The sequence below is a fragment of the Balaenoptera borealis genome, assembly GCF_965194805.1.
Source record: "Balaenoptera borealis genome assembly, chromosome: 13".
In the NCBI taxonomy this organism is placed as follows: domain Eukaryota; kingdom Metazoa; phylum Chordata; class Mammalia; order Artiodactyla; family Balaenopteridae; genus Balaenoptera; species Balaenoptera borealis.
In genome coordinates this window covers 100,845,688-100,862,218 of record NC_138870.1, presented here as the reverse complement: position 1 = coordinate 100,862,218, position 16,531 = coordinate 100,845,688, and the positions used below count along the sequence as shown (strand labels likewise).

The 16,531-nt window shown below is 58.1% G+C and overlaps 1 protein-coding gene across 1 annotated transcript; it reads left to right on the top strand.

Moving 5' to 3' along the window:
- Positions 1–7,262: 7,262 nt before the first annotated feature.
- LOC309608731 (patatin-like phospholipase domain-containing protein 5) lies at positions 7,263–13,995 on the top strand (the record flags this gene model as incomplete). Its single annotated transcript, XM_082349152.1, is given in 9 exon segments — positions 7,263–7,333; positions 8,653–8,891; positions 9,119–9,367; positions 9,370–9,416; positions 9,916–10,060; positions 10,811–10,943; positions 11,005–11,124; positions 13,209–13,325; positions 13,911–13,995. Coding segments are annotated over 9 exon segments (1,206 nt in total).
- Between the last annotated feature and the right edge of the window lie 2,536 nt (positions 13,996–16,531).

The window sequence follows — 16,531 nt, the reverse complement described above, 5'->3', positions numbered from 1 at the left end:
TTCCTGAGCAGGACAGAAGGGCAGACAAAGAGCCCAAGAAATGTAGAGTCCAACCCCAGAGCAGTGCCAACAGAGAGATTCAGTGGGTAAATAATAGGATATTTGCTCACGCACAAGGCATGTCTGGATGGAACTTCTTCCTATGGAAATTTTCAAGTATAGACCCAAGTGGAGAGGTTAGTACCACGCACTTCATGCACCGTCACCTGGCTGCAGCCGTGAGCCATGCACGTGTCCTGATGGGTCTGTGTCAGGGAGCAGGTTAGGGGAGCCAGGTTCCGTTTATAGAAGCCATGCTCTGTTCTGCTCATGAGACCTTTTAAACAATAGTGTGGAAGTGGGGCTGGAAATCCACCCCCTCCCCCCCCAGTGGGGTCAACACCTTGCTGTGTGGGGTGGGGCACGTCACTCTCTGGGTCTCACCTGTCTCAGCTAGAAATGGGAGACCTGAACTAGACGTTTCCCAGACACCAGAGACACGCCCGGAGCTGAATTCGTCACCTGTCCCAAGTCTGCTCTGTCCCCCAGCTCCCCATCCCAGCCCATGACATTGTGGTCCCCCCAGTCACACAGAGCAGAAACCTGGGTGTCATCCAGACTGCTCCCTCCCCTCCCTTTCACCCCCAGTCTCTTCAGTCACGGGTCCTGCCTCTTCTCCCTCCTGAATGTCTTCCACTGTGGCCATCTTAATCCCAGCCCCACTACCATCATCGTCCCTGTTGCCTACTACACTAGTCCTAGCCTCCAGTTTCACCCCTTTTATTCTTCTACCCAGAAGCCACATCCGGGGGGATCACACTTACATTAAGATCTGGATTTTGAGGCCCAAACCTCTATCTGCTTGATTTAGAGGACAGTTCATTTCCCCAAATATTTATGAGATCCTCTGTGGGTACTTATACCCCTCAAAGTCAGTCCCCACAACAACCTTGTGGAGGGACAGGTGTGATCATGACACCTGTGCCTGCTGGTCTCCTTAGGTTAAGGGTATCGGCTGCTGTGGATGGCCAAGTGAGGGGTCCACATTGCTATTGCTTCCCAGCCTCCTCAGGTATAATCTGAGACTGGACCCCAACTTGGGGGGCAGGGAGAGACCAAAGAAAGAGGTAGGTCACTCCAGATTGATAGGTGGCAGGTTTAATAAGCAAGGGCATTTACTTACAAGGCTTGCCTTGGGCAGCTGCAAGATAAGTAGGTTTCCACAGGCACCCACCAGAATCTTAAAGTTTATATAGAGGCCTCAACCGGGTTTCGTCACAAACCCAGTCCAGATAGCTCAGCACCATCAACACCACATTTCTAATTCAAGGCCGATTCCTTGGAGCCCAAGGTAATCTACGGATTCAATTCAATGCAATCCCTATCAAAATACCACTGGCATTTTCACAGAACTATATAAATATGTGCGTTTCACAGAACAAATAATTTTAAACTTTGTATGGAAACACAAAAGACACCAAATAGCCAAAACAATCTTGAGAAAGAAGAACAGAGCTGGAGGTATCATACTCCCTGACTTCAAACTATACTACAAAACTTCTGTCATCAAAACAGTATGGTACTGGGACTTCCCTGGTGGCTCAGTGGTTAAGAATCCGTGTGCCAGTGCAGGGGACACGGGTTCGAGCCCTGGTCCGGGAAGATCCCACATGCCGTGGAGTAACTAAGCCCGTGCGCCACAACTACTGAGCCTGCGCTCTAGAGCCTGTGAGCCACAACTACTAAGCCCATGTGCCACAATTACTGAAGCCCGCACGCCTAGAGCCCATGCTCTGCAACAAGAGAAGCCATTGCAATGAGAAGCCCACACACCACAATGCAGAGTAGCCCCTGCTCATCGCAACTAGAGGAAGCCTGCGGGCAGCAACAAAGATCCAACGCAGCCAAAACTAAATAAATAAATAAACATTAAAAAAAAAAAAAAAGACGTGACCGCTAGCTGACCTGCGAGCTGGACCCGGGCAATTGGAGGCTCCCACCCCCTTTCCTGTCCTTAGAATATGCCTTCTGCTTGCCCTCCCAGCTCCCAGAAGCTGCTCCAAGGATACAGCCTTTTATGTTTTCCTTTTTTTCATTGAGGTACAGTTTATTTACAATATTATATAAATGATAGGTGTGCAATATAATGATTCACAATGTTTCAAGGTTATACTCCATTTAGAGTTATTATAAAATATTGGCTATATTCTCTGTGTTGTACAATATACCCTTGTAGCTTATTTATTTTATATATAGTAATTTGTACCTCTTAAGCCCCTACCGCTATCCTGCCTCCCCTGATAAATGCCTCCATCTCTGCTCCCCAGGGGCACCAGCGTTATAGTTCCTTGCGGATCTTCCCAGAGAGGTTCCATCCTTAGAGTCTCATGTGTTTATATCCCGTATTATCCTCCTTTTTTAAAAAAATCACCCAAGGGGTGGAATCCTATGCACACCGCGGTACCACGCTGGTGCTTCTTCCTCGAAGGTGCGGCCCTTGCTGGTCCATGTACATCTGCTCCTGTTGCAACAGCCAGAGACTCTTTGATGCTACGTTTGCCTCTGATGAGTTTGGTTCTTTCTTGTGCCTTCTTTTCATTCGTAGTGCGTCTTTTTAAATCTTTCCTTCTATGGTCTGAGTTGCTCTTTGCTGCGTATGTGTGTGATCCTTCTCATCATTTGGAAGGCCCATGGTCTGCCGGCAGTGATACAGGTAGGCATTATCAGCCCCAATCTGGTGAGGAAACAGGCTCAGAGAGGGGAAGTGACTTGCCTGTGGTGGCCCAGCCTGGGAGGTCCGAGTCGGGACGCAGCTCAGGTGTGCCGCCCCAGGCTCCAATCAGCTCCACCTCTACAAGGCCCTCTACCGCGAGAGCAGCAGGACCCGGGTGGCAGGGGCGGGGTGGGGGGCTGGGTTCAGCCAGGCTGGAGGGATCTGGAAGCACATGGGGGCGTTCTGTCTCGGAGGAGTTGGGTTCACAACTGCAAGAGTGGGACGGCAAGGCGCTCGGGGGCGGTCTGTGAGCCACCTTGCCATGCACGTGGGAGGCTACGGGTGATGGGGTGAGAGGTGATGAGGCTCCCGCCTGCTGGGCCCCAGGGAAGGAGGGAAGCGGTGAGATGATTGAGGAGGCTGCAGCGAGACAGTGGGGGAGGCTCAGTGATGCTCCGTTTCCGGCACTGGGAGAGGAGGAGAGGGAGTGGAGAGGTGGCGGGCGGAGGTTGCTCTGGGTGATGGAAAATTCCAGGCTGGAGGTGCAGCTCCAAGAGGGACGGGGTGGGTGTGTCAGGAGCTGGGGGTGGGCTGGGGGAGGGCTGTCTCCTCCAGGGAGAGATGTGGGGAGAGGACTGGGTGCTGAACTGGGGCCAGGAGAAGGACACGCCTCTCTGTAGGGGTCTCACTTTGCCTGGTCCCGTGCTGGAAACAGGCGCTTGCCCCCGGCTGGCCCATCCTGGAGTCTATTCAACGGGGGCTGGTGGGCGCCCTTCTGCATGGGACCAGGCACCTGGCAGGGCACAGAGACACGGGCTCTCAGTCGCCCGCTCTAGGGGCGCTTTCCCAGTGGTCTGTGCCGCCAACCAACGGGCTCTGCCTGCCCCACCCCTGCCATCCCACCCAGCACACAAAGGTGGCCTTGCTTCAGCCACGCCTCTCCTTACAAGCAGGCTGCCATTGGCCTTGACGGCTGGTGAGACTGAAGGGCTCTGTCCTGGCCCTTCTTCCTCCTGCATCCCGCAGGCCTCCTAAGCCAAGCTCCCCGTGGTGCGTCCCACCACAGGGAGAGGGGTGGTGGTGACAGTGACTCCAGCCCAGTCACCATCTTTCGTAAACAGGCACCGGCCAACTGGAGGCAGCATTGCTAGTCCCTTTCCACAGATGCAGAAACAAGCTCCCAGAGGGGCAGTGCACATGCAGCCCTGCTGAGCCCGGCCTTCCACCCCGACCCGCCCGCGAGGGAGGCTGGAGCCAGAGGGGAAGCCCAGGAAGCTGAGCCTGGCCCTCAGCTGCCGCGGACCCCTTCCTGGAGCCTTGGGCCCTGGGTTCCAGAGGGGCAAACCTGCGCGGGTGGGGCCCCGACTCTCATCTGTTCTGACACAGCCTGGGCCCCGCTGCTGACGCCCATGCTCTCTGCCCAGACCCCTGTCCGCTCTTGTCCTCCCCGCTAGAGCCCCACCTGCCTCACCAGCCTCATCTGGAATCACTGCCCTCCATGCCCTCTGGTCCATCCCACGGGCCCCTCACCGAGTCCCGGACACACCTTATGCTTTCCCACCTCTGTGCCTTTGCTCTAGAAAGTCCCTCTTGAATCTCTGCCTCCCACCATCCTCCCTCCCTCCAAGGCCCTGCGCTAACCCCTCCTCCAGGCAGCCTTCCCTGACTGGTTCCCTTTCGGGGGTGAACACAGCGAGGGAAGGGCAGGGTGCAGGGAAAAGGGCGCTGGCTCTGGGCCAGCCTAGGCTTCCCCAAGAGGCCCCAAGAGACTGCAGCCACTCAGTGTTCACATTTCTGGGTTTTGCCTTCGAGATTCCGTCTAACACACCCTCCTGCTCTCTCAGGATGAAGCTCAGACACCCCGTCTGCTGCTGCGTCTCATCGTCAAACTCAATTTCACCTCCAGTACTTCCCTTTGTCCCCATTTCTTTCCTCAAAAAAAAAAAAAAAATCACATCTTGGATGTATTTTGTAAGTCCTCATAAGTCTTTTTTTTTTCTTTCCCGGCCATGCTGTGTGGCATGTGGGATCTTAGTTTCCGGACCAGGGATTGAACCCGGGACCTTGGCAGTGAGAGCTCAGAGTCTTAACCACTGGACCACCAGGGAGTTCCCCCATAAGTTCTTTTTGGATGGAGGTGGGGCACAGGAGATAAAGGAAGGAAGGAAGATTGGCTTTGGTGTTTACATCTATCAAATGGGTGGTCTCTGTCCACTCAGAGCCCCAGCTCTCATCTCGCGGGAGTTCCCAGGGACAGGAGTCCCCTTTGTCCCATCTTGGGTGGGGGGCAGGGTCAGGTAGCTGCTCCTGGCCCCTCCTCATGGCTGGGGCTGGGCTATGGAAGTGAGGTCAGCGCCCCAGCTACGTGACGAGAAGCAGCTGCACCTGGCACCCTAAGAGTGGGCTTGGTTGGGGGCGGGAGTGAAGGCTGAAGTTCTGGGTCACCACACTCAGAAGTCCTCCCCATCCCAGGGCTGTCATGTGGGGATCTGCCCTGCTAACTGGACAGTCCCGGGTCCCCTGAAGCTGACCTGTTAGCAGGGTCACCCCCAGGGCTGGCTCCCCCCCTTTTGGGGGCCGAGTTTTGGTGATACTGTGAAGAGTTGGTCCCCTCTTCCCTTGCAGGATTAGGGCAGCATTTTGGGGGCAGCCCGGGCCTGGAGGCCCAGCCCCCTGGCCCAGCTTGGCCCTAACTGGCTGTGTTACTCGGGCAAGCCCCTTGGCATCTCTGGGCTCCAGTCCCTTCATCTGTGAAAAGGGATAACAATCCTGCTTCATAGGATTGGGGGGCTGCATGGGAAAAGACTTTGCTCAGTGCCTGGCCCTGGAAAGGCACCCGAGGGGGGACCTTCCACCCTTGGTCTCCTGGGGACAAATAAGGAGGTTGGACCCTGTGTCCTGAAGGAGGCCTGGGGTGCCATCCCAGCCCCTCCCCGCTTCTCCATGGGCCTCTGCTGGTCTCTGTCTGTCCCTCTGCCCTGCACACACCGAGCAGCGGGGGCCTGTGGACAGCACTGCCAGCCCCTCAAGTCCCATTTGTCCAGAATAGCTCGGACTCCATTGTCTTACAGGCAAAACCTCAGAGCTGGTGGCCTGAAGTCTTTTTATAAATACTCTGTGGAAATCATTCTCCTGGACTTCTTAAAGTGGGACTTGGGTGGACTCTCTGATCCCTGTGCCTGCCCCCCAGGCCCACGGCCCTGTTGCCTCTGGACTTGGTCAGGACCTGCTGTGCCCAGGCTCCATGCTGGGCATCGGGCACGCGGAAGGGAACTGGTGGAGGCCCAGACCTGGGGCCACGCCATGCGAGCCTGTGATGGAGGTAAATAGATCGCTTTGGACACACAGGGACAAGCATTTTCCAGTATTTGTTGTGACCAATACACTGCTCACCTTTACCCAAGTGTTGCTGAACTCACAGCAGCTCTTGGTCGTTCGGTATTTCCTCCATCAGTGGATGCTAAAACGACAGTTGCCAGGCGACTCCCCAGGTGTGTGCGTGAAGTGAGACCCTCATTCTTGAAAAGGTTGAGGTCTATGATGTAGCTCAATCTCCCCGACTTACAGGTGGGGAAACTGAGGCCCAGAGAGAGGCAGTGACTTGTCCCAAGCCTCAGTGGCAGAGTCCACTCCAGAACCCAAGTAGGCTGGCATCCACTTGTCAAATCTGGGTCTTGGGTCCTGGGTGAAATGCTCCTGGGAGACCCTGGCCCATCCCCAGGGGCCAGGTGCAGCGGTCAGGACGCCGGCAGGAGCTGAGGGCGGGTGGGGAACAGGTTCTGTCCACGGCCAAGCAAGCTTCACTGACTCCTTCTCCTCCCCTTTTGCCAATGGCCTGGGCCACGTGACTTATTGGGGCTGTGTGTTTACAGCCTTTCACAGCCTTCAGATAACTGTGCTCTCCCTCCGCCCACCCTGCCCCCACGTGGTCCTTCATGCCTCCAGCCAAGGCTGCCCAGGGCTGGGCTCTAAAGATCCACGCCCCAGCCCCTGTCCCACCCTGGGCTTCATCAAAGTCCCTCTTCCTTTCTCCCACACACTTGGGGTTTCCCCCCGACCTCTCCTATCGCTGTCTCTTTTTATACCGGTTGATACTGGTCGGTCAGGCCTTCCTAGGGCTCAGACCTGCACCCTCTTTTCTCTTCTCTTTTTAACATTAAAAGGGTAACAAGTAAATTTGAATAAATAAAAGTTGCTATATTCTCCCAGCCATGAGCGATCCTTTAAAAGTGGGTGAGGGTTACAACCTGAGGTACAGGTTGTAACCCTCACCCACTGTTTGGGCTTCTGGCCCAAACACGAGTTCTCCAGAAGGACTTGGGTGATCGAGGCTGTTGGCACAGCTGTCGGAAGTGAAAAGGGGCTGCCAGGCCACAGGACGCCGTGGGCACCACGAGTCCTTGCCAGGCCTGCACCGAACGGGAAGTACGGGGTGACGCCGGCATAGACCGCTGGACCCCGTTCCGTGAGCAGCGTGGTTCCGTGACACCATTCCACGGAGCAGACTTCATTTCCCCAAGTTTTTAAAACTGGGGTTGGGGGTTTGGGGGGCCAACCAGGGAGGACGATAATGTTGAAACGGCCTGTGGACGGCGGCCGGGCAGTGCTGGGCGGGAAGGCCAGGCTTCCCACCGTGAACAGGCACAGGAGTCAGTGGCGTCAAATCTGCCTCCTTCGCTGCCCGTATTCTTAAAGTAGGAGAAGACGGGATGAGCACACCAGGCAGCAGCGCCCAAGGCTCAGGGAGCGGCCACCGTGTGCCCTTTCCCGGCCCAACGTCCCATTCCTTCAAGCAGAGGACACACTGCTTGAAGCCGTCTTCAAGGCTCAGAAACCACTTCCCCACTTCTGTCTTCTCTTCTTTTTGGTGGTGTCCCCACCTCCCAGCTCACCCCTGCTCTCTGGTGCAGCTTTGGCCTCCTCCCCGCCTCCTCCCCCCCTCCCCCTTCCCCCTCCTCCCTCTCCCCTCTCCTCCCCCCTCCCCTCCCCTCCCCTCCCCCTCCCCCTCCCCCTCCCCCCTCTCCCCTCTCCTTCCCCATCCCCTCCCCTCCCCCTCCCCCTCCCCCCTTCCCCCCTCCCCCCCTCCTCCCCCTCCCCCTCCTTCTCCTCCTCCTTCTTTTCCTTCTTGCTCAGCTAGGGAGCCACTGGAGAGGTCGCCTCACTTTCACTCTCACCCTCTCACTTCCATTTTGGGGCATTTCTGCTTCAGCAACTGCCTCTCTCTGCTGAAACTCTGAAAGAGGCACCGCTCTACCCTCAGTTAATCCGTGATCTCTGGTGAGTCTAAAGGCACCATCCAAACACTGATGCAGCCCAGAGAGAGTGAGGAATTCGGGCACAGTCCCACACACAGGTGGTAAGGGCTGAGTCTGGAACCCAGACCTCCCTCCTCCCACTGCTTTCCCAGGTCCCTGATCCAGCACAGCTGCAGAATTAAGTCTGGTTTGACCCCAAAGACCGGGTGTTGTGGGTCCAGCATCCCTGCTTCCTGGCTACCACTTTCCCTCGTGTCCTCAGTTTCTTCATCTGTAAAATGGGGGTGGGAACAACGCTTCTATCATGACTGCCAGAGATTAGGCAAAGAGCTGGTCCCACTCACCCCGGGCCCCATCACCCAGAAATCTGGACCTGTGATCCGGACCGAGGGCAGGCGTGTGGGGACGAGCCAAGGTGTCCACAGCGTGCCTGCACTTTCGGGGCACACCTGGTAAACACCTGGGGAGGGGGGTGGGGGAGTTCTCGGCTCAGGGACCTCATTGACTGCTGCGGCAGGTGACCGCAGGCCGGGAGAGGGGCGGGGCCTGGCCTCTGGCCAGAACTTCACCTCTCAGCCGCAACTGGCACTCGGTACTCAACCGGTGACCCTTCGGGTGCGGCGCCCCATCCCTCTCCCATCCGCCACCGGTCCCCCTCCCGACCCTATTCCGGCCGCATCCCCGGGCGGGCCCCACCGCCACGAGCTGCTTCGAGACGGAGGGTAGCTGGAGCCTGTCCTTCGAGGGTGCGGGTTTCCCGGGTCTCTACCACGTGGGCGTGACCCGCGGCGCCAGCCGCTTCTACGGCTCCTCGTCCGGGGCGCTCGACGCCGCCAGCATCGCCTGCGGCAAGTCGGTCGGTAAGTGCGGAGACCGCGTGGACCAGGAGCGCTGGGGAACATCGGCTCGCCAGCCCGAGTGGAGGCTGATTCCAACCCGAGAAGGTGGGCGCGGAGAGGGGTGTCTCAGGGCCTCGTGCCCGGCACGGGCCCTGCGCCCGCTACAGCCAGCCTGCTCCCACTTAATCCCTATGAGAACCCTGAGGACTCGGGACTGTGGTCACCCCACTTCGCTGAGCTCGGAGCTGAGGCTCAGAGCCGGGAGGACTGTTCCCAAGGTCAAGAGGTTGGACAGAGCGTCTGAACGCAGGGCTGGGCGCAGAAATTCTCAGCTTTTGTGAGGGGAGGGCCCTTCACTCCCGTCTCGCCCAGGAGGGAGGTCAAACCTTTGGGACGGGTGTGGGCAGGCCTCCGGGGGGCTGAGGACCTCCCTCCCTTCCCCACCCTGCAGACTTCTGCTGCTCCCACCTCCTTCATGCCCACTGAGAGCATCAGGCAGCTCCTGCAAGACAAACTGCCTGCCCACATTCACATCCTGGCCTCCCAGCGGCTGGGCATCTCGCTGACCCGATGGCCCGATGGCCAGACTTCGTCGTCACTGAGTTCGCCACCTGCAATGAGGTCATCCAGGTGAGCAGGTGGTGAGGCCCAGGGCCTGGCGGCAGGTGGGTGAGCTCCATCTCCTACCAGAGTGACTTTCAGGCGCTTTCCAGAGCGGACACTTCTCTGGGGCCCTGGGGGGTCAAGGGAGGGGTGGACCTCAGTTTGTTTGCAAATGACGGCGTTGAGATGCAGAGAGGGGTGGTCAGGGGTGGGGGAGAGTTGGAGGCCCCTGTGGCTGAGGGAGGGGTGGGGTAGCCGAGACGAGCCTGGGGAGGCTGGGAGGGTGGGGCAGGCAGCCTTGAAAGCTGCAGGAGGAGAGAGATGGAGAGCCCCCGGGGTGGGGGGCGACCCCTCCTTTTCAGAGTTTGCTACTGCTCTGAACTCTGGGTCTAGTGTTCACTGTACTTAGCCAGGAGGAGACAGGCTGACACGGTGGGAGACTGGGAGGAGAGATGATGGTGGTCGAGGCCAGAGCAGGGACAAGGGGGTGGGCAAGGGGATGAGGAGGGCACCTCTTTCTGCGCAGGAGACCACACAGGGCACGCAGAAGGTGGCCTGGATCTGCGCTGAGCCCCTGAGGTCCAAGCTTGGGGCTCTGGGACTCTGGCGGTATCTCTGCAGCCACATGGGGGCACCAGAGAGCCCCTTCGATGGGGCACTAGACCGACGCCGCAGGCCCCGCCCTTACACACAACCCTTAATCCTCACCTTCCCTGGGGAGGCAGGGCCTGCCTGTGTCCCCATTTTTCAGAGGAGGTGACCTAGGCTCAGGAACAGGAAGGGACCCTCCTAGGCCACATGGCAGGTAACGGGGTGCCGGGTCCTGGGACTGCTGTTCGTGAACCCCAAGTCGAGGCGGGTGGTGTGTGCGCGGCCGAGCCGTGGTCTGGAGGCCGGGATTCGGGCTCTGGCTCTGCCCCGGCCAGGATGCCGGGCCCTTCCACTCTGGTCCGTTAAGGGGCTGGGGGCTCGGGAAGTGGTCACGTGGTCACAGCTGCTGTTATTAATACCGCTGACGTGTTGCTGTTAGCCAGGGAAGTATGGGGGGACACTTGTCCCACCCTGGGGGCCACAGCAGACTTTCCAGAGGGGCGGGAGAGATGGAAGGAGCGTGGGGAGCCCGACAGGCCTTGGGTCCCTCCTGGCCCTGCCACTTCCCGGCGAAGGGCTTGGACGAGTCACTTCTCCACTCTGAGCTCCAGTCTGCTCATCTGCGAAAGGGGCGCACTCTGTCACTTCAAGAATAACAAGGGAGCCTGGTAGGGGTTCCATAAATGCAGCTGCTTCCTCTGCAGACCGGCTGGGGGTGGGGTGTCCTCCATGGCCTGTGCGAGGTAGAGAGGGGCTCGGGCTATCTTCCCTAAGGGTGACCTTGAGGGGGTGGCTGGGGGAGGGGTGGGCAACCACGGCCTCTCTTGTAGCGCTGAAGAAAGCCTGTCTGAGGGACCCCCGCACCTGGGCTTCCTTCTGCCAGGCGGGGCCGGGGTGGGCGATGACGTACCTGCTGCTGTCTTGCACGCTGCCCTTTGAGCATGTCTACTTCTGGAGCAGAAGGTGAGGCCCGGCCAGGGGTCCTGGGAAGGGCCTGGCTCATTGAGACCAGTGCCCGTGGCAGGAAGGGCGGCCGGCACACTGGGGGTGCAGAGCCCGGCTGGTGTCCCTACGCCGCCTGCTGTTGGCTGCACGACCCCGAGGAGTCTGGTGGTCTCCTCTGCAAGACGGGACTGACGGGGAGGTGGGGTAGCAGCTGTGACTCATCAGTACATTGGAAACAGGGCCGCCCGGTCAGTGCCTGGCCCCTCCTGCCCCTAGGATCTTTGGCCCACTGTTGCACCTGTCAGAGCCTCAGAGAAAATGTGATGTTTCTGAGGATAACTCTAGAGTCTGGTCTGCCTCAGGTTAACTGTGTGGCCCGGGCCAGGTATCTTGACCTCTCTGGGCCTCAGATTCCTTTTCTACAAAACGAGGCCTTTCCAGGGCGGATTGGCTGTGGTTAGGCCCTCACTCACTGTTCTAACTCTGCTGGTTAATGGATCACTCTGCATTGTTTGTTCGTTCATTCCACCAATAGCTATTGAGGGTCTACCAAGGGCCAAGTCTGGGCTGGGGGCTGGGAGGTAGCACTGACTCAGACCTAGGCCCTGGCCTTGTGGAGCTCACAGCCCATTGATCATCACACATTCACCTGTGCAATCAGCTGTGCCTAGGGATACCTAGAGAGGTCTACCCTGGCTGTGGATTCCCAGAAGAGGTCTACACTGGCTGTGAACGGGGACAGTTCACAAGAGGGACTATCTGGTCAGGAAAGGTTACCTAGAGGAGATATCTTTTGAGCTATCATCTGAAGGATGAGTAAGAGTTCTCTAGGCAAAGAAGGAAGGGAAAAGCATTCCAGACGGATGAAAGAGCATGTGCAAAGGTCCTGGGGCAGAAGGCAGAAGGGATTAAGGCTCATCTGAGGAACAGAAAGGGGGGCTGCTGTGGCTGAGGCCGAAATGTGGAGTGTGTACAAGGTGGGGCTGAGGAGGCTGGCAAGGGCTAGACAGGCAGGAGTCTGTAGCCAGGTGAGGGGTGTGGTCTTTATCCTGATGGTTGCATGAAGGCAGTGAAGGGTTTGGGCAGGAAAGTGTCATGGAGAGATCTGTATTTTTAAAACTTCTCTATTCCCTACAAGAAGGTCTATGACAGTGAGCCACAAGTCTCTGTCCTGCTCCGTGCTGAGTTAATGATTAGGTCATCCCTGCTGTCTAAATTGCTGGTGACCCAAAGCTGGGAGACAGCTTTCTGCTGACATGAATTTTTCTTATGCTGAGCTTCTAGACTGAAACCGCAGGTTGAAATCAAATAGGATAAATGCAAGTGCTAGCCTTTGCAATTTAAAAAAAATCCATTTATGAGCATTGATGGGGAGGTCCGCCCAGACCGCAGGGAAATTCATATTTGGTATTTTCTGTAACCTACAATCTCAATGTGTAGGCTGCAATAATAGAGGCAGAAGGTCCAGAACAAAGGAGGGGACAGTCCACTGTCACACTACACCCTGTGGACTGACTGTCTGCCCAGTTTGAGGCCCTGGTTTAGAGGCCCCTCGAAGGGCAGTACTTTGGGAGGGGAGGCCCTGCCGTGTCCAGTAAGTCTGAGACGGTGCCTGGCCAGGTATCCCCTCAGCCACAGTTGGATGATGCTGCCCTCTGCTGGTCCTGAGTGGCCACGGCAGCCATGGGAGGGCGCTGAGCAAGGGAGGACCAAGGTCAGATGTGTGTCTAGGAAGTCGCTGGCTGCCGAGAGGGTAGTGGATGAAGGGGCGTGGAGGATGGAGGGCAGGGGCTGGTCTGGGGAGGAGAGAGGGGAAGGGACAGAAACACGGAGGAGGTGAGGTAACGGTCCTCACTTGGCTGTGAGAAACTGAGGCCCAGAGAGGTTCCCTGACCCACCCAGGTCACACAGCTGATGAACGGGGGAGCGGGCTGCATCCCAAGCCAGCCTGACCCCAAAGCCCCGCCCTTTCCACCCTGGCCTTCCCACCTGTGCCCTGGGGAGTTGATGACCCAAAGGGCCCAGCGGCCTCCACCAAGTTCAGAGTCCATCGGGGATCAGTCCCCGCCCCCTCAGGCCTCCGCAGGTGCCTGTGAGTCCAACCTGCTCTGCGGCGGAGACAACACCGCTGGTGCTTCATAACCCCCTTCCCCTTCCTTTAGCCCCGGCGCCTCGTTGCAGGGCCCCCCGGCTCTGCTCTGGACCCGTGGGGAGGGTGGGCTTGGCGGGGCTGCACGCTTGGGCTTGGCCGGGTGGCGGAGCTGTTGCCGCCTCTCCCTCCAGGGCGGTGGCGTGGCCGCCCGACATGCCGGCCGACCTGCGGTGGATGTGGGGCTTGCTGAGGAACTTGGTCCTCAGAGTCTATTCCAGGACAAAGGACCAGCTCCTCGGGCCGGGCAGGTGAGACGGGCAGACTGGGGCAGAGCAGGAGTGGCTGAGCTGGGAAGGGAGGGCACCAGCTGTTTCCCCGGACCCCGGGCAAGCAGTCACACCATCCATTTCCCTGTCCATCCATCCGCGCAGCCCCCAGCACATGTGTTTGGTCCCTGCTGTGGGCCACACCTGTGATGGCCTAGATGCAGCAGCTGACCCATCGCATCGGTCAGTCTGGGGGGAGTCACTATGCCTGCTTCACAGAGACGGCCTGAGCTCACGGAGGACGAGTGGATCTCCCTGCTCTGCCAGATCCCCACCGGTCCTTCTGCCATCCTTCCAGACATCTCCACGGGCCCTGTGTGGGGTCCGGGTTGGGGCTGCCCGCCTCTCCCCGACCTGCCCTCCCTTCTGGCTGGAGACCCCGGCAGTCCTCCCACACCCAGTGGGAATCAGTGCAGCGCTCCCAGGGAGTGGCGCCCTGGAACCTTCCTGCAATCCCCGGTCAGCCAGAAAAAGGGCTTATTGCAGGGTCTGGGAGAAGAGAGATCCAGGCTTCACCCGACCCCAAGCTCTGAAAACCACGTTCGCTGACTTCTTCTTCCTCTGCAGCCTACTGGTCACCAGCGCCCTCCAGCCCGAGGCTGCTCCTCCCACGGACCTGGCCAAGGAGCCCAGCCCTGCCCGTCAGGCCTGAGGGGACCAAGCTGGACCAGCCCAGAGACTGGCCTCCCCTGAATTCCATCGTGGCCCTGGTCCTGTGCCTACATCTGCCCCCAGTCCTTGAGTCCTGACCCATCTCCCCCAGCTCAGAGCCCGGCCCCTAGCCCAGGGTGGGCCCTGGAATTGTCGCCACATGGAGGACCGAGGGAACAGAGACTCTTGTCCCAGGCCTTGTGGGCAGGTGGTCTCCAAGGGCTGGAAGACGGCCCCCGAGTCCTTCTGTAGCCCCCGCTCCTGGGGCCCCAGGTACTTCTTTTCTGGGCAAGGTGCAGCCTCTTAATCCACCCCGGGTCACCATGTGCCCAGGTCACCTTGCATCTGTCTCATCAGTGGGAGAAAGGAAGGTGGGAGCTGAGACACACATCTTGGTTCTGGAATTTCCATATGGGGGGACTGGGGGCAGAATCTCCTGAGAAGAGGGCTTTGGGTGCCGTTGTAGAGCTGCTTGCAGGGCACTTCACAGACGATGGAAAAATGCCGCATGCTCATATCAGATTGGGGAGCAAGTTGAAATGATGGGGTGGGGTGTGCCTCCCCTCACATCCTTTCTCTGTCCTGCACCAGCCCTCGGGGGTGACCCATGGTCTACGTCATTCTAGAAACCTTGACCTCTGACTTCCTCTGGGTCCATCGGCAGGGAACCCCTGACTGGAGACGAGAGGGTAGGAGGAGAGAGAGAGGGATTAAAAACTTCTCAGAATCCCAGCTGCATGCGCTTCTGCTGGGGTTCCAAAGGCCCCTGGATGCCACCACACAGCGCTCCCCGCCCCTCGTTCCTCAGGGAGGGTTGGGGGGGGCAGTGCCTCCAGCCCTGCCCCGCCCCCTCCCCCTCTCGGGCACCGAGGATGCTGGGGCACAACACCGCCTCGGGCCTCTCCTAGAAGTGGCTGCCGTTCCTGTCCTCAGAGCAGAGCCCACACTGCGCCCCTGGCCCGGCCCCGTAGAGACACTCAGCCCGAGGAGGGGTGGGGAGGGCGGAGAAAGGGAGGCGGGTGTGAGAGAAAAAGGAGCAAAGGGGTAAATATGTGAGCAAAAGACATATTCATCCATTCATTTGACTTACACTTAATGAGTTATAGGCTCTGGGGACACAGCTGTAAACAAAACTGACCTTCTGGTTTGGGTGCAAGAGCAGATGCTAAACAGCAAATGGGAAAATGTGAAAATAAGATCGTCCCGAGGAGTGGCAGTGCTGTGAGGAGACAGGAGGCTGAGGATGACGGTGGGGAGGTTTTCCGGAGGAGCAACATGGGACCAGGTGGTCTGGGAAGGCTTCTCTGAGGAGGTGGTACTTGAGGTGAGACCTGAGATGAGAAGCGAGAGCTAGGGAAGAGCTTTGCGAGCAGAGGGAACAGTAAGGGCCAAGAGGGAACAGCAAGGGCCAAGAGGGAACAGCAAAGGCCAAGAGGGAACAGCAAGGGCCAAGAGGGAACAGCAAAGGCCAAGAGGGAACAGCAAGGGCCAAGAGGGAACAGCAAGGGCCAAGAGGGAACAGCAAGGGCCAAGGCCCTGGGTTGAGAATGAAGTTGGTCTGTTCAAGAAACCGAGCAGCCAGTGTGGCTGGACCATGAGAGTGACGGGGTGCACTGTGGGTGGGGCGTGGAGGGCACCGTCGCCGTGGTCAGGGGTTTGGATTGGGCATCACTGGAGGGTCGAGAGCAGAGAAGCAAAAAGGTGAGTGAAGAGTGAGTGGCGTCCAGGAGGGCCTGGGGATGAGGGTGGGGGTGAAAGGGAGAGGAGAGGGACAGAGAGTGAGGGCCTGCAGGAGGGTCTCCAGCTCCCGACCCATCTCCACGAGCCGAGCGGCTGAGCTGGCCTTTGCCCCCTCTTGCTGTCAGCTGCATGGGGGCAGGCACAGATACGAACCCCTGCAGCAGGAAGGGGGCTATCCTCCCTTGAGTCAGGTAATCTCCAGGCCCTGGTGGTCCTCTCTGACCAGAGCTGGGATGCTCTGTCCCCACTCCCACGTTCTGGGCTTGGGATTTCCTCTGCCAATGTTGAGGGAGGCCTGGCCACGTGGGTCTCCAGATTAAGGATTTCGAGGCTCAGGAGGCCTCTGAGAATATTCTTGCTCCCTTGTCCTTTGTCCCCATCAAGGACACAGGCTTCTATTCCCATGGGCATCAGGCCTCCCCTCATTACCCCCTCTCTCGTCAGTTCTTTGGGGCTTGCCCTGGGGCCATCTTTGTCCCCATTGCTTTGTTTTGTGTCTTAGATGGGGAGAGAGAATCCCACCTTCCTCTCCATCATCTTCCTTCACTCAGCTGCATGTTGTTAAATGTTTCTGGCTTACTTGGCTGAATATCTCAGTTGCTTATAATATTCTGAGAACTTCTCTTTGGTCTTTATTATTTGTGGCTCATGTGTCAAGGTGATCTATTCTCAGCTTGATAATTGCAGAGACTTTTCACAAGCATCGCTCATGGTACTTCACAGTTCAAACGTACTTTCCTGCTTTCTCTTTTATTTAGCTCTTAGACGTTGTCTCATGCGGCTTTCCCCCATTGATC